Consider the following 22,230-nt stretch of genomic DNA (forward strand, 5'->3'; position numbering starts at 1 on the left):
GTTTCACCTCTTCAAAAACTATGTAATGAAATATAATCTCAAATCATCAATTTTTAAACTTCTGTAACTATGGACATATTGGCTTCAGCTAACATTAATTTCAATTTTGCACACTTCTAAATATATCTCTATACACATGTTTAACATTCTTAGTAAAGAAGATCTTATTTCAAATGTCATAATTGTATTCTATATTTATATGATGACATTTTGATTCACATCCATATTAAATATTATAGTCACTAGTTTGGAATTATATTGAATTAAATGCAGGCAAAACTAACTGCTGTTCTTTCACAGCGTGAGATATGCTTCCTAACAAAAATGTTTCATTTCAGAGTCTTAAGTCTTCAAGTGTTACATGGTCTTCCCATTTATTACATCAATCATCCCTTGTAGTGTGACCTAGTTATTATATATCTGTTTAGTTAAGTTTTAATGGCTTCCCCAAGGCCAGAAAATAAAAATTAGGAAGTTGCTATGTTTCATCCAAGAATGATGGACTAGAAAGATTTATTCAGAATATCAAGTGTAGGAAAATTGGCATAAATAAGCAGCTAAATAATATCAATTAATAAAAACTTGATAGGACACAGGAGGTACTTAGGAAATATCTACAATATTTTGGATGATTTGGGTTTCTCTTTCAGACGTTCCATTATATGTGATTAGGCTTTACAGTATTAAAACCCTACAAAAATATTTTCAATTTTTAAAAGAGTTTCAGTGTTAGACTTTTTGCTGTTTTATAATTATGCAACAAGTTAAAAAGAGGATATACATCTTTTGCAATTATGGGGCAAAGAAGTATCCGTATGTGCAGCTACAGCAACAAAGCCTTGATGTTCATAACTATTTAGCAGCTCATATGGGACTGTGGTTGAGATTATTGTCTATGACTTAAAATGCCCTAGTAGTTATAGTGGGAAGAACTGAAATAGGAAATATTTAGCCTTGAGTCCTTTGGGGTTAAAAGTTGAAATGTTCGAATTGTTCAATTGTAAATGATCTGTGGTGACATTATTGGAACCATTTTTTTTCTCAGTTGACGGAAGATAAAATAAGGAGATGACTTCATATGTGACTTGATAGAAGATGAATCAATTTTAAAATATGTAATAATAATAATAGTAATAATAATAATATGCACATGTGTGTGCCTATGTGTGGCTGTGTGTACTGGGAGCACAGATGCCAGAGGAGGCTGGAGACACTGCATCCCGCTGGAGCTAGAGTTATAGGAGGTTGTAATCTGCCCTATGTGGGGCTGGGAACCAAGTTCAGATCCTTCGGAAAAACAGTACAAGCTCTTAACTGTCGAGCCACCTTTCTAGTAAAAAAGATAACATTTTTTTATACCATCACTGGGTCTTTTAAATGATAACTGACATGTTTAGACAAGTTTCATTGTTTTCTCAATCTTTTCTGTTTCTATGATATTTACATAAATGACTATACTTCCCACAAATGATGCTAATGGATAAGACAGTCATTTATTTTTCAATATAGTCCTCTAAAAGCGTTCACAGAATGTTGGCTTCAGTGACATACTATGCATGTTAAGGAGCGTTTTGATTTCAATAATGTTTCAAGAAATTATCTTGCAGTCCTCTAATTGCATATTCTTTTCAGCCTAATTATTTCTATATTCTATTTGTCTCCATTTAGACCATTAATTTTGTTCAGCAACAACATAAACTAAGATGCTTCACTGAATATAAATAAGGACTTTGAGATGGAATAGAAAGGGTCGTGCGCTCGAGGTCAGGTGTTTCTCAGTTTGTCCCTGCTTCTGATACTTACAGTGGTCTCTTTTGTACAGTTCAGCTTCAGCTCACAAAACAATAATAATTCTAGCTATAATAGTTATGAAAATTAAGCATCCGTCATGAAAATAAGTGACATAATATCTGGAAAAGATTCTGTGTACAGTAAGCACCATGCTGAGGCTCTTCTCTTCTTTCCCTTTTTTATGGAAACACACCAATATTCCCACAAGGGTGGGCTGAGAAAGGAAGGGGAACAGAATTGATGATTTAGAATATTTTACCCAAGTTGGAGAAGTGGTATTTTCCTGTGGCTGAAGATGACATGGCAGACGGGGAAACCAGGGGAGACTGGTTGCCAGTATCCTGCAGCCCTCCGGTAGAATGGGAACGCAACCACTCCTTGCCTTCTTCTTGGTTGGCCTGCCGAGATGATGGGGTGTATCTGCAAAACAGCACAGCTGAGACACTTGAGCACATCGACAAGGACGAGGCAACATCAGGACAAGAAGACAATCGAGGGGAGCTGACTATTCAGACTGAACAGCAATCGCCAACAGATTGGATCTAATTACAACTGCTCAGCTCCTCCAGATGATTTGGCACCATCTGCCTGATCCCACAGGGAAAGTAAATAGAGGCATGTGAGAAGGAAAGGATGCTTCCGCCAGCTACGGACTCGAAAGTCAGAAGCAATGAGCAGACAGCCAAGTTAACTGAGAAGGACCCCAAAGCACTGTGTCGGGGAGGACATGGGAAGGGGAGAACATCGATTCAACATGGTGGACTGTGGTAGGCCAGAAGCTAAGGGAGGCACAGTGACAGTCACAGAACAGCACAGAAAATGGGACACAAACTGAGAACTAGAGTTTTCTTTCAGTTCTTTGGTTAAAATGCCACTTGGAGTCAGTTTATCGCGCTCATACCGCTGTCCCTGTTAGCTGTTTTCTCTGTATCTTTTTCTCAGGAAAAAAAAAAATAGTGTGTAAGATAGGTTCATGGTCATGAATTTAATTTTCATTTTATTTTTATTCTGGATTGAACGACTATTTAGAAATTGCTAAGTGACATTAACTCAGATTTAAACCGATCTGGTGAATAATAAAAGCAGGCATGGAAAGCAGAAATTGGGACTGAGTTTTTATGAAACAAACTGTAAAATAATAATGAATTGCCATACCTGCTGCGTGATGATAATTTTTTTTTTACTCCATTTATAGCATATTTCAACCTTTCATTCTTATTTGTCACAGGTGTAGGCTATGAAGGTTTGGGGGATTATATTTATTTTTTTTTAAAAAATGTACATTTTTTATGTGCATCTCTCCATGTATGAATGTCTACAGTATATGTGTGTGCGTTGTGTGCACACACACGCACGTGGAGGTCAGAGAAAGAAATCAGGCACCATGCTCTACTGCCTTCCGCCTTACTTCTTTGAAATAGAATCACTATAGTCTCACCAAACCTGAGCTAAGCTGCGAACCAGCGATTCTCCTGTCTGCATTCCTGCCAATGCTGAGTGACAGTCCATGACTCCATGCTCAGCTCCTTATGTGGGTGCTGGGATTTGAACTCAAGTCCTTATGCTTGCTTACCAAGCATTTTTACCAATGTAGTCACCTCCCCGGTTTCAGTTTTGAGGTTTTGCAAATGTATACTTCCGCGGAGGAAAACATGGAGAAGTAATTTCATCTTACTAAGAGAAAAATGACTTCTGCAGCCCTACCACTAGCTGCTCCCCTCATGAGCAAAGCCTTGAAGAAGCTCCTTTTATTTCATCATCGTGATATTCCCACTGGGATTCACTTGGGTCCCCACCTCCATCCTCAATGGGCATCTCTTCCTAAGGAGCATCACCTACTCTTGAAGCCAGAGAAAGCATCAAGATTAACAGAGACCTCATCTTCCATGTCAAAGGCTACACAGCAAACAGATGGGAAGAAGACACAGGACAGATAGTTTACATAACAACAGAAAAAGGCACCAGTTGTGCTGAGAGAAATATATACCTTAGTCCCTTTTTGGGTAGTGTATTTCTGTCAAGCTGCATGCTGTTAAAACAAAGAAAACCCCTAAGGACATAATGCAAACAAAAAAATTTCCAAATCATATACTCAACAAAATTCATTCTCCAAACTACACAAAATAACACTCTGCAAATACATACATGAATACTGAACTGACTGGGAAAGCCAACCAAGTGACGGGACCTCTGTCGCTCCAATAAATGTTAGAATGGGCATTGCACTGCATTAACATAAATTCCCTGTGGATGCTGTGGTACCCTCCCTTTCCTGTGCAGTGGACTAGACTTTTGCTGTGGCTTCATACGCAGGAGAATCATAAGGATGTCAATGACACCAGTTGTTGAGGTGACAAGTCCCAGTAACAGGATAGGATGAAAAGTCACACGATAGTTTTAACTTGTCTAGTTATTTCTAATAAAAAATAAGGGTAGATTTGTTTCCCACTTACATACAAGAGAGAATTTAATATATAACATGTATTCTCGTTAAACAATGTTTCTAGTATAATTTATTTAAATATGTTAATGAAGTAAAGCCATTTCATCTTTGAGAAATCACTGACTGGGTATTTAAAGGGTTATCTATTTTTATCACCTTTGTTTTAACTAATTCTCAGTTCATCAGACACTGGGCTAGAACGGTGTGCCTAGAGAAGTGGAAAATGACTCATGGGAAATGGAGAAGAGTGGGACACAGCCAGAGGCTCCCTTCTAATCTCCAGCATGCAGACTGCCAAAGTGGAAAATGAACATGGACTTACAGAACTATTGTCCTCTTTGTTTAGAACATCAAGTGATCAAAATTAAACACAGGGCATGTGCACAATGGTGATGATATAACACAAATGCAAAACAGACTGACTTAAAATTGAATCACTCAACATCAAAGCTAAAATGTTTTCTTCTACAGGTACTCCATCTGTCACCTTATGCCAACGGGTAATTTGTTCTTGTTGTATATTATGATTATAAAATTTCCTAACTAGTATGTATAACCAAACCAAAGGAATCATACTAAACAAATAAGAAATCTCTAAATATGAACTATATTGGGCTATGTATTTATGTGATCATATGCCATTATTTCTTTAAAATATTGCAGAAAATGAGAAAATTGTTATTATTTTGCCAATGTTATCAGGTTGTATAAAAATTACATTTTTGTATGCTACAGTGAAATAACTCAGAAAACACACTTAAATTGAATAACATAGAGCATTTCCTAAACTCTAGAGTAGTGGTTCTCAACCTGTGGATTAAGACACCTTTGGCAAACCTCTTTCTCCAAAAATATTTACATCATGATTCCTAACAGCAGCAAAATTACATTAATGAAGTAGCAACAAAATTAATTTTATGGTTTGGGTCACCACAACACAAGGAACTGTATCAAAGGATCGCAGCATTAGGAAAGTGGAGAACCACTGCTCGAGACATTCATGATAGTATTATGTTGGCTCTCTGAAAAGTTTCAAGGAGTGACCACTCCAGTGTCAGCAATGGCTAGGGAGGTAGAGACAGTAAGTGAAGTAGAGATTTCACTTACTTATTGCACCGTTTGTCCAAGGCCAACAATTGTAATACGCAACATGGTTGTCAAATTTTAAATTTGATGACAAACTGGAAATTTACAAGGTTGTCTATGACTTTAAATTACTTTAAAAATATGCTTTGGTCACAATAAAATAGAATGAAACAAAACCAATGTGGGTTAGTTATAGTCACAGAAACACCAATGACTAGATCTGAGGTGTAAGGCAATACGGAAAAATTATTTCATTTGTATTCATTCACTTCCTTACATTTAAATTTTAGTGAAGAATAGTTTATGTAAAAATTGAAATTAGTATAAAAACTACTGATTTATTAGTCCTAGGATGTGAAGATCAAAGTGTAATAAGAGAAGTCAAGAACTTACATACCCCTTAACATCTATCATACCCATCTCAAATTAATTTAAAAAAAAATCATACTTTGATACACTTTTATACTTTCAATTTAGTTATTAACTGACCAGTTATATCAGGCCATACACATGAGATTTTCTTAAATAGACCGCACACTTCCTCATATATACTCTTAAGGGTTAAAATGCAGTTAGACTTTGCATTTTCCTTCTAAAGAAAAAGAGTATACACAGTGTTTTAAATAAAAAAAATTCAATCTAGCTATTTGCTGGAAGGAACTGATTACTATCAGTCTTATATGTCATTCTTAATAAGATAGTCACATTGACTTTCCATGACTGAATAGTCACTAATACATTTAAAGCATATTTTGGAAAGTCTTTGATTATTTTAATATTGAGTTAAATTAGCCTATTTCCAATACTGCAAAACTACTAAAATTATTTGCTTTAAAACAGTAAATAACTATATATTTATTGTTGTACTTTTTAGTAGACATTTTTAGAGTAGTGCTAAAACATAGAATAAAATAATTAAACTGAATAAAATAATTAAACTGGATTCCACTATAACCATAGGATTTGTTGATTTTAACATGCAGTTTTGATTTGGTTTCTTGGTTACAATGATGTACTTGACCACATTTCTTAGTATTTAATGTCTGAAGGCTAACCAAATAGGTTGAAATCTATATGATCAACTTTATGTTTTCATCTTTATAATTTAAAGATTATTTGTATTTTGGAGGATGATTGTGACTAGTAAATTATAACCTGCTTGCTTGATTTAGATATCAACCCTTTTTTTAATTCTTCATGTATGTTCTTACAAATTTAGAATATACTATTTAAATAAGACAATACATTTTAAATATAATTCTATTCATTTGGTTTAAGTTTTATACATGACATGTGATCATGCCCATTTACCTTATAACTACTGGAACTAGAATCTGAGATATGAATGAAAGTCTAATTTTTGATGGATTATTCAGTACCAGTTCTTTTTATATTGCATGTACTAAGAAAAAAAATTAAAGGGAAGTAGATATATTTTAGTTTGAATAACCCAGTTGTCAGGGCTCTGGCTTTTTGTGACTAGGAAAACATACATTTTGTAATTACCAGCCCATCACAGTAAGCATTGAGTACCAATCATTCATTTAGGTCTCAAGGGCTTTAATGTAGTGGACGTGCCAATTGCATGGCTGTCGGTGTGCAGTGAGGTGGTGGAACACCAAGAGGTAATATTTCATTCCTAATTTTGTATTTCACGTAGGCAAGAAAACCCAGAAGAAAAGAGCTGAAAATAATAGGTTAATGGACAATTTGAGCATTGTAGAACATGTCTTACTAAGGGATTAAGCTTATATTCTAAAATTCCACATATTTATCAGAGCACAATTGTAGAATCCATTTGAATTTGGTCATTCACAAAATTTTAATCATCCTAAGGACTGTGTTGTCTTGAATCTCAAGCCAATAATTAGAAACGTCTTGAGACGATATCACTTGCTGTATGAACGCCTACTTTATATACTATTGAAAGTGCCCACTGACTGGAAAGGTAGGCATTCATATTAAGAAAATAATTCAATCACCCTATCGTTAATGACTTCATTACTTATCAAATCTGGTAACAAGAGTGAAGAATAAGACTGGTCTTATCAACATTAACTCTAAATTTAACTTCATTTTTATGTCACTGCATAGTTGTATCCACAACGGAATCAAGGAAATTTATTTAACAGGGTGGGGTAGTGGGCACAGGGCAGGAAGAAGGGGTTAAGGACTCATCGATGCCTCCAGGAACGCTCACCTTTCTGAGAGAGTAGATCTCACACTACCCGTTCTCATGAGCAGGCTCTGCACCTCGTGAGTGCCTGTGGTCAGTCCAGACAGGGAGCCATGATGGCTGAGGGGCAGGTCAATTGACTCAGAGCTCGTATGGAGACTAGTCATGGACTGGTAACTCGGAGTGTCCTTGCTGCCGGCAGAGGAACTGCTCAGATTGGCAGCCCACACAAGACCACCCGATGTGAAAGAGTGAACCGATGCTGGACTGGAAGCCAAGGAGTGACTTAAGCTTATAACATCTGTAGTTAAGTCTGAGGGCTTATTGAAGAGAGGGCTGCTGCTGCCGCTTAGTCCGCCAGCACTGCCCATGCTGCCCGTACCAGACGACGGTGACTCCAGACTGCCTTGTCGCGCTAATGAGGTACTAGGGCTGGGCAGTACTGAGGAGGATTTCACACCCTCAGTATTAGGTGCAGAGGCAGATTTGCCACCTGCCTTGGCACCAAACAACCTAAAAGAAAAACAAATAACAACTTCAGTTGTTCCAAGAGACTCATATCTACATTCCATAGGGTTTCAGTCCACAGAGCCAAGTGTGCTTTGGAGTAGTGAGCTACCAAGCACGTCCAGCCTCTATGTTCCTGAAGGTGATATGCTTGGCCTTGGTATTAATCAACTACTAAAAATCTCCTTAAATATCTTAAGGGGAAGTCAGCACTGGACTACAACCAAGTTGGGCAGAAGTGGACAAAAGTCAAACATGACCATGCTTGACTTTTACACTTCTAGCGATCAAAGGACTCTAAAATATTTTGACCATTCCGGCATTGCCTATCTACAGAACCATTATAATGAAACAACTTCTACGCATTCGGTATATGGCACTTTAATGGATTTTCCTCTTTTTAAAATAGGTTACTCAAAAATCTAAAGGGGACACTTAAGGCAAGGTAATGTCTGGAGGCCTGAATGACTCAGCTGGAAATATTGGATATTGTTGGCAACTTATGGATTTGCTGAAATCTTCCCATGGAAAAACCACGGGGATTTCTGTCAACTGCCAGAGCTACTCAGACATATATTTATACCAGTGATTTGAAATATCATTGGTGCTAAGTTAGATATTGGAGTTTAGATCAGAAAACATTTTAGTTTTGTAAGTGAAAGAGATGATATAATCAAATTTATGCAAATATGGAAATAAAATGATATGAAATAATGGCAGAATGGTTACTAATTCAGCTGCAATGAAATCCATATTTCCTGCAGTGGAAGACTTATGACGAATATGAGAAATTGTTTCATAGGTAATGGGCCACAGGAGGGCACTATTGGCTTTCACATAAGCAGTGAGATTATTTACTCTTGCTAAAGCTATAATTTATTCTTTCCAAGAAGAATTGACACTTCAAAACATTCTTTACAATTAGTACTTCTAATGAGAAATTTGCTACTTTTCAAACAGTTATGCTTTGAAGGTTACTTAAATGGGAGAGTAAATTTTTCAAGACTCTTCCTAATTCTAGGTTAAACCAGCAGAATAAAAACAAACCTTAAATATTTAGCAAGTTATAGATGATAAATTATTATTAACTTAAAGATAAGAAACAGAGGCAGGTGTATTTAACAGTTTGTCCTAAGTCACACACTAAATTCCCCCATGCTACTTGGGGTATCTAAAATCAGGGCTATTCCTAAGCAGAACTTCACATACTTAATACAAAGATAATCATGGTATCTACATCATGCTGCTGGGTCCTGTCAAAGAACACTGACAAAGAGTTATAAATGTCATCTCACTCGTGAGTTCTTGTCCTGTGTCAGACATCTAAATGTTTTAAAATCCTGACCATGATGTCATACTTTGACTTTTTGTTTTGTTTTGCTTTTTGCTGTGTTAAGATTTAGCCCTGTATAAATTGATCCAATGTAAACTGTTACAAAGAATGTATCATCTATATTCATAACCATCCACTCATTAAGAGTCAGTAAGATAATGCACACTAGAGGTAAATGCAGTGTTTACCAAGATCTATGCAGTTTGATTTTTTTTTTAATGATGGAAAGGGGAGGTGAAAACTGCTGAATTATTTTACAAGCTATCACTTTAAGTTATCACTACTTCTATGAATAATCATTTGATTTTAAGCCTGTTGCACAAGCTGTTTCTATTTTTCCTGTCACACTGACAGTATAGCTGAATGGCTAACCACTTCTCTAAAGGAGCATCACTTTTTACACTAGCAGTTCATACAGTCAGCTCTGTAGAACTCACTATATTTTAAACAAGTCTAGAATACAGAATCTTCGAATATTTAGAAAAAATTAAAACATCTTTATGTAGAATAAATACATGTTATATACTACCTTTTACGTTTTCCCAGCATCCCCTTACCTTCGAAATGTAGGTGAGGCAATATCTGGATATTTGGACCCTGGCTGTCTGAGCCCTTGTGTACCACAGGCACTGGCAGAGGTGGGGCTGGATTTGGGGGAACCTGACAAAGAAACACTCTCTGAATCTGAGACTGCTACTTTCTCCTTCTCTTTGTCTGTTTGGTTGACTGTGACTGGACTCGAGCGCCCTGAGCCGATCTTAGTGGGTTCTCTCAGTTTGGAGGTGGTGGCTCCAGCTGACTTGCTGCTGACGTTGGAATCAATGCTGCTGGTACTGGATCGGTGGCCACCTCGCCCGGGGATACCGCTGGTGCTGGACTTGGAAGGGCGGGGCAAGCTGCGGTACTGGAGGGTGGTCTTGGAGCTCACGTGCAGGACAACATCGTCTTGATTCTGGGATCCATCTAAGCTGGTTTTCCTTCCTGCATTTGACTTCCCGCCAATGGCAGCTGATTTGGGGATTTTCCCCAGTGTAGCTGAGCCGCTGGTTATGGTGGCACCACTGCTGGTAATCATAGTAGAGGACGACCCTACACTACTTGTCTTCTTATATCCAAAAGAATTGCTGGCTGAAGATCTTCCAATGCCCGAGGGTGGCTTTTTCCCTTCATCTCCGCTGCTTTTCCCTGCATCTGAAGGAGACCTTTGCAAGGATGATCCTTTCAGGGGGGTTTTCCCTTTCTCTGAAGCTTTGGCATCGTCTGTCTTCCCTAATTAAAAAGAAACACACAGATGGGTTCATTTGAATGTTTTGACAGCATAACCCCTCGAAAACCAAATGGAAGATATGAGTGTTCTTTAGCTCTCTGTATCACTTCAGTTCTGAACTATTTCTTGTTTCAGATCTAAATAGGCACACTCTAATATAATGAAATAATTGAGTGCCTAGCTAGAAAAAACCCACATGTCTGTTGAAGGAAATGTAATGAGCTTGAGGAGGGAAAGTGAAAACTGGTTATTTTCTTATTTGTTAATGTTTTGTATCTTACAACGCTCTTGCTTCAGAAGGGTGTCACTCATTCCTCAGTGTCTCTCAATCTTCCTAATACTGCAATCCTCTAATACAGTCCCTAGTGCTGTGGTGACCCCCCAACCATAAAGCGATTTCCACTGCTACTTCATAACTGTAATTTTGCTCCTGTTATGAATCGTGATGTAAATACCTGATATGCAGGATATGTGATATGTGACCCTCAAAGTGGTCTCAACCCACAGGTTGAGAACCAACGTACTAGGGAAAAAAAAAGTGGATGTCAATACCTTGACTAGGATTATATCTGAAGTACTCTATGACATCCACATGTCAGGTGACACTATTTCTAAAATAAGGGGAGAGTCTTACAGCTCTCAGATTTGTATTAAAAGGCAGTGGCATTTGTAAAATCAATACTGAAAATATTCATTAAAAAGTCATGAAGAGCGAGCGAGTTATCATTTATCTGGAACCAATACTTTGCCTGTATACAAAGTGACTAGATTGTAATACAGCACACAACAACCCTATGTGACAAGTGTGATCCCCACAGGATTCTCAGACTGTCATACTCATGGGGGCTTATATGACAAAGTATGTGGATTACAGAATAAAATTATTGGACTGTGTGCAGCAGAATCTGAATATTAAAAGGGGGAGCTAATACATGTGAAGGCATGCAAAGGGGGGACCGCAGGTTACAATTCTTCTGTAGCACAGATCCCAAGTGACAAACCTACCAGGGGTCTTGAGTGCACTCGTGCTGGTTTTCTGCCTAGCTGGTGTCCCTCCCTGCGCAGACATGCCCCTCCTCCAGGAGCCAGTCTGAGACACAGACAGGCCCGCTTTCTGCCCTGTCTTCTCGGAGGAGTCTTCAGCAAGTCCAGAAGTAGCAGCAGTGCCCTTCCACTTGGCGCCTCCATCACCGTGGCTGTCAAAATCTTCTTCCGTCTTCTTCAGCTCCTCTGGACTATCCCAGGTCTCATCGGCCGTTGAATGTTTCTCTGCGTCTGTTTTTATCTATGAAGAAAAAGTCCCATTTAAAAAAAAAAAAAAAAAAACAAGAAAAGAAAAAAGAAAACCTAGGAGCTGTGAATGGGGAACTGGACTGCGTTTTCAGATAAGAGGTGAAAAAATAATGAAGCACTGATTTATACTTCCCGAAGCATGCCAGACAGGGTCCTATTTTTAACTACGATTTCACATACGTTTCATCAATTTGAGCCATAGAATTTCCCTTTGCAGATATTAGGGAATGTCAGGATAAATAATGCTCAGAGAAGCCTAATTAAACCCCACAAAGGAAGGGATTATTCTATGACAAATGTGACAAGGAAAAACCAAGACAAGACAGGATGTATTCAACGTTCTTTCTTGATGCACCATTCCCAAGTGAGCCTAGTAATTTGTTTTTGACATCATTAAAAAATTAATCAAGAAAGATCTAATGTTAAACTGTTTCTAAACTTATTTTTTAAAGTAAATGAGTATTAGGTGGGGGGGGAAATGTCAAGGTGGGTCTTTCTGGGTTACAGATGAGCAAATAGGTCTAAGCTGTTTATGATCTTCAAAAGAGGCTAGGGGTAGGCGTGGCTATAGTTCTGAGCGGTGGAACTCTAGGGGGCTTAAAATAAAATCACTGCAGGTCCCAGAACTGGTGAGTCTTTAGTATCTCTGAGTATTCAGCTCATGCAAATGCTTCGGATTAAAGAGTAAAACCACAGTTTAATAAAGTGCTTTTTTTTTTTTTTTTTTTTTGAGGAAGAAATTGATAGCATCACCAGGAAGCGAGAGGATGGCTTGAGGGCTCTCACCTGAGTGTTCTTCCTGGAGGGGACAGTGATGTTGGAGTAAGAGCTGATGGAGGATGCGGTGTTCAGGTCATCTGTGCTGATGTTATCAAGGGTATCACTGAGACCGCTGCTCACTGAACTGCTGTCGTCCCAGCTAACGGTAAGACATCATAAAGCAGCAATGAGCCGGGCACAGGACAAACAGGGAATCACCCACATTTCCACACAATGTTTTCATCCATCATAAAGGCATTTAAAAACACTTATGAGAATCTGCATACTATCCATTTCGGAAACATCATATTTATTTTAAGAACTGAACATCTACTAAGCAATAGCTTATCTGGTTATTTAGGAAGGACCAGAAGATGTGGGTTCTAGAATATCTGAAGCATATTGAAAACACTGAGAGAAGAGTAACATGCCAGCTGGGTCCCTCACTCCACACCTACAAAAGCAACCTGGAATCATAAAGTACTTAAGAATTAGTCTCTGATCAAAAAATATTTGCTTTAGTTGGGCATATGAAAATCATTCCTCATTTTCTATCTTAAAATTACAACCATTCAACCATGCTTAAATATTGAAATTCCCCCAGTAAACTCACCCATCACAATTCCAAACAACCTAAGACAATCTCCTATCTGATATTCCTGCTTTTTCCTTTTGCCACACAACTTCAGCTGCAGCATCTAAATAAGTGATCCCAAAGTCACATTTGGAGCCTAGAGAGATATCTCAGCTGCTAAGGGCACTTGCTGCTTTTGCAGAGGACCCAGGCTTGGTTCTCAGTACTCCCAAGACAGCTTATAGCCATCTTGTAACTCCAGTTCCTGGGGATCTGATACCCTCTTCTGGCCTCTGTGGGTACCAGGTACACATGCGGAACACATATATTCATGAATATAAAAAAATAAATAAATCTTTCAAAAAATTCACATCTGGCCATGGCACTACTCTGCTACAATCTCCAAAAAGCTTCTCCTTTCATACAGTCTAGGTTCCAAAACAAAATGGGTCTCAAGGGATGAATAAGGAAATCCATTAGAAGGGTAAGATGAATATCTGAAATTTTTAACACACTTTTTATATAAACAAAAGTAAAATAGGCTATACTAATAACCATGTACAGGCTGGCTTGGGCCCGATTATTTAGTCAATGTGCTTAATGTGATGACACACAAATACTTCAGGATATAAGGATACCTTAAAGGAGAATGACAATTCCACTCTGCAAGAGAGAGACTATCATCTCATTTGCTGACTGAATTTTAGTCTATTGATATATTACTACTCACATGTGCTTTAATATATGAATTAATGCAATCTAGGTACACATACTATACAAAGGACGAAAACTAAGTCTCATGAGATGAACATTTGGCTTTAAACACCTTCCACGAAAGACACAAGCATTGAAGATACCACTCAAATATTCATTATGAAAGTACACAGAAAACATAAAGGAGACAAAACAAATATACTAAAAGAGCCCCATCTTAAGTTCCAAATAATAACGATGTACTTAGATACATATGAGACAAAAGTAATCATTAAGAAGAAAACTGAACTTGCTGAGAGCAGATTATTATCAGTAACAATGACATCATAATGGGGGAAAATGTACTTTAGACCACTGCTGTGGGATGGTCTGTATGTCAAATGTGTTGCTGATTGGTCAATGAATAAATCACTGATTGGCAGTGGCCAGGCAGGAAGTATAGGCGGGACTAACAGAGAGGAAAATTGAGAGAACAGGAAGCTGGTGAGGGAGACACTGCCAGCCGCCATTAGGACAAGGAAGATGTAAAGTACCGGTAAGCCACAAGCCACGTGGCAAGGTATAGATTAATAAAAATGGATTAATTTAAGCTGTAAGAACAGTTAACAAGAAGCCTGCCACGGCCATACAGTTTGAAACCAATATAAGTCTCTGTGTTTACTTGATCGGGTTTGAGCGGCTTGGGACTGGCGGGTGAGAGAGATTTGCCCTGACTGTGGGCCAGGCAGAAAAACTCTAGCAACAGACCACTAGAGAAATAAGTCTTTCGTGAGTACAAAAATCTGGTGAATACCTTCACTGTCTCCAATTTTGTAACTTTCCATATTATTAGCCACAACATCAGCAAACACCTACCATATCTAAACTCCCTCGCACACATCTGTCCTGCAGTATAGGTTCCATCTCCTGTCAAAGGGAGTAAGATCATCTGCAGCAAGGAAGTCAGAACTGAGTCTTCTCTCAGCTAGCAGACTAACTCACTTGTCCTCTGAGCTTCGGTGGTTCTTTTTAAGTCCCAACTACCCGAGTTTCCTACTGGAGTTAGCATAATTTGGATGCATGGTTTTCTAAGAGTCAGTAAAGGGCCTATATTTGCCACCATCTCCTAACTCAAAGAGCCTTCCGACATACTTTAGTTTCATAAACTGGCAAAAGTAAATTATGTAATTTGCAACTAAGACCTTAAGCAATACAATTATCATTTCTATAACATAGTTTATTCCTTACTTATTACTTCTTTTAATATTTCTACTTTACATGTTGAATATGTGAATATAAATTATGAAAAAATCATGAATATGTACATTGAACACCACTGATATAATGGAACTAAAATGCATATAGGAGTCCTGTTTGGATTTGACCATTGTGGTGATATTTTATTTGTGCTGAAATATGGTGATATTTTATTTGTGCTTTAATAAATACAGCTTTCCTGGAGATTAGAGGAAAAAGGCAACTGCTATAAGTGAACAAAGAAATTAGGCAACGGAAGCACATCCTATCCCTTGGCAGGCAGGGATCTATCTGTCTGGATCTCTGTGAGTTCAAGGCCATACTGGAATCAGCCATGTGTGGTGACACATGCCTTAAATTCCAACACTAGTTAACCATGGAGGTCTGGAGGTCTGTACAGACAGACAGGAAATGACAGAGCTGGGCAGGAAGAGGAAGTGATGTAGCTGGACAGAGAGAGCAAATTAGATGGCAGAACAGCAAGGCATATAGGTGTGGGTAGACAGGAAGTATCTTGCATTTGGAAGCTGAGGTTTTGGTGAGGTGAGGTTAGCTTGTGGCTGTTTCTATTCCTCTGATCTCTCTCAGGCTTTAACCCCTATATCTGGCTCCATGCTTTTTTTTTATTTAATAAGACCATTTAGAAATTCATCTACAGACGCCTCTCACAGGTAGTACATAGTAGGTTATTGAATGGACTGTTCTGGTTTAATTAGCATCATACTGCCCTTGTTTCTGTCATCTCTCCCCTCCTTTCCTAAAATGTGCTCATGACAAGCATTACAGTCTCTGACATCTTGACCTGACTCTTCTGAGTCATATAGTATTTCTCTAATCTTGAGAACTTCTTTGAATTGCTCTGTATCTTGCCCTCCATTATATTAACTTTAGAATATCTTCCTTGACAATGGTCAGTCTTTCCACAACTATGAAATCAAGGTTATGATTTTGAAACCTCAGTCCCTCTTTCCTGACTACAAGATCTGTGTTTTTGGCCTTATTTGGATTTTCCCCCCAAAGGGAGTCGTGTAAAGTCCCAAATTAATTCTATGTAGTTCACATTATTCTTTCTCTAAAAATTCTCCCCTACATCCATTGGCATTGTTTGTCAACCCTTGATCTAATATATTTCTCTTACTTCCTTTTTTTTTTTTAATGAACCACATTCTTAGTGAAGTTGTTTTTAATCATTTAAAACCAAATCTTTTAGCAGGTACCATGGCTGGCCACTCTTTTATGATACAGTTTAACTTTTTTTTTTTTTTTTTTGGTTTTTTTTTTTTTTTTGGTTTTTCGAGACAGGGTTTCTCTGTGTAGCTTTGCGCCTTTCCTGGAACTCGCTTTGGAGACCAGGCTGGCCTCGAACTCACAGAGATCCGCCTGGCTCTGCCTCCCGAGTGCTGGGATTAAAGGCGTGCGCCACCACCGCCCGGCTCAGTTTAACTTTTTTTATACTCAATATTCATTTCAAAAATATTGGTAAGTATGTATTCTCACTCGTGTGAGAAATAAACTGCAATTCTTCAAACAACTCACTCTTTACTGAGAACATCAACTGTAATAAAAAAACACTCAATAGAAACTAGGAAGTGTCATAGAGGTTAGTAGTATACATAGATGGTGGAACAGTATCAGGATTGCTTCTTTGAAGAGCTGGTATCTTCATAATGTGATTATGACAACTGTGAGCAGATAAGATCCCATGCTAATCAGTCTATTGCTGCGTTTTCGCCCATGATAACCAGCCCTGTGTTTGTGTGTGTGTGTGTGTGTGTGTGTGTGTGTGTGTGTGTGTTTTCTGTCCTCTTTGTCATACTATTAATAATGAACTGTACTTTATTTTTATAACTCTAACAGATAATGTGGTGTCTGTTGTTGACTATGCCACTAAATCATATTGCTAAATGAAGTTTTGCTTTTGAAAATGCTGCCTATATTCAGTAATTTTAAACTTGGTCAAGTCTAATAATAAATGAAAGATTTTTTAAGATTTATTTATTTTTTAATTTATATTTTTTATTTTTATTATTTTTTATTTTTTATTTTTTAATTTTTATTTTGCAATACAATTCAGTTCTACATATCAGCCATGGATTCTCTTGTTCTCCCCCCTCCTGCCCCCCTCACCTTCCCCCCAGGCCACCCCCCATTCACACCTCCTCCAGGGCAAAGCCTCCCCTGAGGACTGAGATCAACCTGGTAGACTCATTCCAGGCAGGTCCAGTCCCCTCCTCCCAGGCAGAGCCAAGCCTAAGATTTATTTTTATTTTATGTGTATAAATGTTTTTGCCTATATGCACGTGTGTGCACCACATGTGTGTGTGGTGCTTTGAAGGTCAGAAGAGGGTATCAGATCTTTTAGGACTGGTGTTACAGATGGCTATGAGCTGCTATGTGGGTGCTGGGAACTGAACCTGGGTTCTCTGTAAGAACATCAAGTGCTCTTAACCTCTGAGTCACTACTTCAGCTCCATTAAATGAAAGTTTTGAGCAAAATTTTGTTCAACATAGTTCTTTATTAAGCAAACTTAAAGTAATACTTTCTGACAGATAATGGAGTTATTTTTCTAATTTCAAACTTCTATGACATTTGACTTTCTTCTTTGATTTTGTAGATAACAGAATTCTCCATAGCAATGATGCAATTAATTCTGTTGATTGTCACACATTTAATTAAGTTGAAAAAAACTTAATAGAAAATAGTTTTTAATGAAAGAATTATTAGCATAATTAGCTCTGAGTAATAGGTCTCAAATCTCATCAAATATTTTTTCCATCCTTTCATTTTTAATTGCATTAAAATCTAAGAGTTTTTAACTATATTCTGCATAAAGGGCACCTCTTTATTTCTGCCAAATTACACATCTATAATTCTGCTGAAATTTCCCCCTCACAATCTAGGACAAATTCATAAATTATGGGATTTATTACTCACATTTTTATTTACATATGGTGTATTTTCTGTCTTGAAACACTAAAAATAAAATCATTGAAACCGTCACATACAAGTCTTTGCATGGACATGATCCTTCATTCACTGGGTAGGAGAGTAGTCAGAGTCTTACTAGTGAGGATGGAAGACAGATACAAACTCTTTTCGAATGAGTGTACAGAATAAACACATTCTCTCTTTCTCCTCTCTATGCGTGTGTGTGTGTTTGTGTGTGTGTGTGTGTGTGTGTGTGTGTGTGTGTGTGTGTGTGTGTGTACACTGATGTGGGGGATGCACTCACCTTTTGGATGCATGAAGAGGCCAAAACTTAAAATTAGTATACCTTATTTACTGTTTCTACATAGATTTCCTTTTGAGACAGTATCTCGCTAAGTATCACTGGCTAGACTGGTCATTACCACATAGACCAGACTGACCTAGAACTCACAGAGATCTCCTTGATGGAATTAAAGGCATGCACCACCATGCCCACTCATCATATTTGTAGACAGGATTTCTCACTGAACCTGGGGTTCACATTACATTAGCCTGGCTGGCCAGCAAGCCTCAGAGAACTATTTTCTCCCTCCAGTGCTGGGCTTACAGAGGCTCCTCACCAAGCTCAATTACCATGTGAGTGTTGGAGACCTGAGTTTTCACTGCAAGCCCTCGGAAAACTGAGCCAACTCCCAGGCCACAATTTTGCATTCTTCGCTTAAGAAATGACTATTTCAATCATTCCATCGCCTTACTGTCATAAGACCGAGGTTTGTAATTAACTGTAAATAGTTCATAATGTTCTTCCTATTAAAAAAAAAAAAAAAAAAAAACAGTCTTGCTCCAGACTTCAGGTTTCTTCCATTTTTTTTTAAAAGAACTTTATTAGGCAGGATGGCAAATTCTTTTTTTTTTTTTTTTTTGGTTTTTCAAGACAGGGTTTCTCTGTGTAGCTTTGCGCCTGTCCTGGAACTCACTTGGTAGCCCAGGCTGGCCTCGAACTCACAGAGATCCGCCTGGCTCTGCCTCCCAAGGGCTAGGATTAAAGGCGTGCGCCACCACCACCCGGCAGGATGGCAAATTCTTAATTGTACATAACGTGAAGTATAGATCAAATTATTTTAGTATATAGGCTTATGATCTTTCTAGTCTTTCATGAATTGAGCTTCCTTTGTAAGTTGATAATAAGAAATAATGGACTATATGACTATATGCATGTTGGTTTATTTCAAGGTTTCCTATTGCTTCAATATCTATGGGCATTTTAGTTAGTGATTATTACCACCATGCTGTAGCTTTACAGTAAGCCTTAAAAACAGATCATGTAAGTCCACCAGATTCATGCTTCTTTTATGAAATTGCTACAGCTATTTTTGTTCTTAGCATTTGCATGTGATTTCAGAAATAGCTTCTAAATGGCTATTGAAAGGCTGCCAGTGATTTGATCTACATTTTATTAAATCTAAAGACCCACTGGGAAATACTTATATCCTCTCAAGCCTCTCAGGCCACAAGCAAGAAATATTTTTCAATATATTTTTGCCTCCTTTAAATTCTTTATGCAATAATGGGTACTTCTTGGAATCACAAAGCTTTAAAAAAAATTGGGTTATATCATGGAAGCTGTCACAAAGTATATGTTTAAATGTTCATGTTTTTTTTTTCTTGTCATTATTTCCTGTATACCAAATACAAGCAAATTCTAAACCTGGGCTTTGTATGACATAATTTTATCAAGTTTGTTGATTGCTTTGTGGTGCTGCAGGATGAAGTCTTGTTTTTAAAGTGAATTCCTTTGTTACTTCTTCATGTATGTTCAGTCATGTCAACTCGGAACACAGGAAGTTTAACATTTCCTTTCCATATGCTTACTCCAATATAACATGCCATGTGCAACCAAGATGACAGCTTTTCATATAATAATGACAACACAAACATACAACCACGACAATACTACTACCCTAATATTTAAGTCCAGGAAAAGGCTAAAGAATGAGCATACACTAAATCATAATGGAAATGGAAGAATAAATAATTAAAACGCCCATTAATTTTTTAGCAAGTGTCAAGATAATCTGTGGTATGAAAAATATGAAATTGGGATTTTATAGGACTGTACTAAGAATATAAAGTTCCTTTCTTTAGAAGAGAGACTTTTAAACCACAAACCAATGAGGAGGTTGATAAAGAAAACAACTAGACTCTATAAACATCTTTTTTACACATTGAAAGTGTGAGCTGAATGTAAAATGGTAAAATGCACATTTTTTTTGGCTAGAATGTAATATAAAACACTTGCAATTGTTACTACATAAAGGGCAAATAAATAATAATAATAAATAGTCACAGAAATGCAGACAAAGAATCTTAATAAAGAATGTACAAAGAAAAATTTCAAACATCCCAAAAGCACAGAAAGAATTTTAACTTTATAAATATGTAAAGGTTCTAGCTAACAATCAATCACTGTGTATAAGGTCCTCTCTGGTGACTAGATAATCTTTCTTCTGTGCAGTCTCTAGTAACTCCCTTCTCACAGAAACCCAGCAGTAATGATTATATGATCATCCTTGCATATATAGACAAGGAGATTAAGGCACATTCAAGGACTCACTCAATTTCTCACATACTAAACAGTGAGTTGTGATCCAGATCTGTCCAGATGCAGATGCCAGATAGTTAACCCAACCAAAAAAAATCCTAACAGTGAAATTCAATTAATAGTTTGAGATGATTTTAAATGTCATCAAATGTCTTGAAGCTACTTGATTATTTAGGCTAATAATATTGTTTATAGCAATCCATCCTAAATAAAGAATTGGACTTATGAACAAAGATTTCCTTAGGAAGACATTCATCTCAGCATCCTCTTTCTTAACAGCTTAAAGGGATGGACCATTGATACATGCAGTGACATAGATGAATTGAAAGCCTATTGTGTGTGTGAAGGCAGATTTAAAAGGCTATATATGCTGAGTGATCCTGTTTCTTTGATAGTTTAGTGATACCAGCAGCTAACACTAAAGGGAATTCTCTGGTAGTGGGCATATAGCTTCATAGAGATGTCAAAATTCAGAAATGTGTCCTAGTAATACAAAAATTATACAACCTAGAAAATAAAAAAATATAACCATTTAATATTCAGGCATATTACTCCTTGACTACCTATTAGAATACCAAATGAATGAGAAAGTGAATGTTTGAGGATACTTTATACTTTTTAGCTTTTTAATGCTTAATAACAAGGCAAAGCTAGTTGGTGTGTACAATCACCCCTGGGCACACATTTGAAGGCAAATCTGCTTAAAAATAAATTTATTTTTGTTCACAATTTCAGTGTTTATGGGGACTTCTAAAATATGTACTGAATAATTGTTAAACATCATTTTGCAGATTTGAAACATTTTCCAGAAGGAAAAGTTATACCGGTGACCCCTGCTATAGGTTGGTGGGTCACTGTTCAATATGTTCCTGTATTGGGCACAGCAGCATTTGGGGCAGCTGGTATTCAGTCAGCTTTGAGACTGTTCAGATGATGTGCCAACTGCTCAACCTATGCATGTACAGTAAAGAGATACTGCCTTAATAAAGAATGGATCTTTTTAACCTCAGGCACTAAAAGGTAACCTTAATTTGAAAATTTCACCTTATTTAATTCCCATTAATGAATTAAAGGAACATGTCAATTACTTATTTCTCTGGATACACTCTCCTTTTTACCCCAATTCGGTTATAATCAAAATACTGGCTACTGAGGTTATTATTTTAAAATTATATCAAAATGTTCACTGAGTACTGACTTTTAATTTTTTTGTTCATAGGTTGATTTTAGTAAAAGACAAAGTAAAAATACATTTGTAAAATATTTTAGTTCCCACTTGAACGGCTTGATTATATACTGTATAATTATTTAGAAAACATTGCCATGAATGTTATAGTATTTCTCAGTATTGGAGTATTCTTGGGCAATGGTACTGGAAAACATTTGAAATGAGTAATGAGGTTCATCGATAATATCATGCTCTTAATCTGGGTGCCTGCAGATGCATATATTTCTTCTGTATTATTCATGATCTTTGCTGGAATGTAGCCTTTTGAATGATGTCTGATGTAGCCTGTTTA

At 37.3% G+C, this 22,230-nt stretch overlaps 1 protein-coding gene across 7 annotated transcripts in view; it reads right to left on the bottom strand.

Moving 5' to 3' along the window:
• Nav3 (neuron navigator 3) overlaps positions 1 to 22,230 on the bottom strand; it is a 775,186-nt gene that overhangs the window by 75,872 nt on the left and 677,084 nt on the right. For 5 of the 7 annotated variants that reach the window (XM_052753308.1, XM_052753309.1, XM_052753304.1 and 2 more), the window contains 6 exons: positions 12,683 to 12,815; positions 11,609 to 11,888; positions 9,894 to 10,605; positions 7,521 to 8,009; positions 3,779 to 3,820; positions 2,051 to 2,211 (listed from right to left, as the gene is read on the bottom strand). In XM_052753308.1, coding sequence (XP_052609268.1) covers positions 2,051 to 2,211; positions 3,779 to 3,820; positions 7,521 to 8,009; positions 9,894 to 10,605; positions 11,609 to 11,888; positions 12,683 to 12,815 — 1,817 coding nt within the window. The remainder of the gene's footprint in view (positions 1 to 2,050; positions 2,212 to 3,778; positions 3,821 to 7,520; positions 8,010 to 9,893; positions 10,606 to 11,608; positions 11,889 to 12,682; positions 12,816 to 22,230) is intronic. The other 2 variants (XM_052753306.1, XM_052753310.1) reach the window with 2 other exon arrangements.

Source organism: Peromyscus californicus, unplaced genomic scaffold (assembly GCF_007827085.1).
Source record: "Peromyscus californicus insignis strain IS unplaced genomic scaffold, ASM782708v3 Scaffold_24__1_contigs__length_46423439, whole genome shotgun sequence".
Taxonomy (NCBI): Eukaryota; Metazoa; Chordata; class Mammalia; order Rodentia; family Cricetidae; genus Peromyscus; species Peromyscus californicus.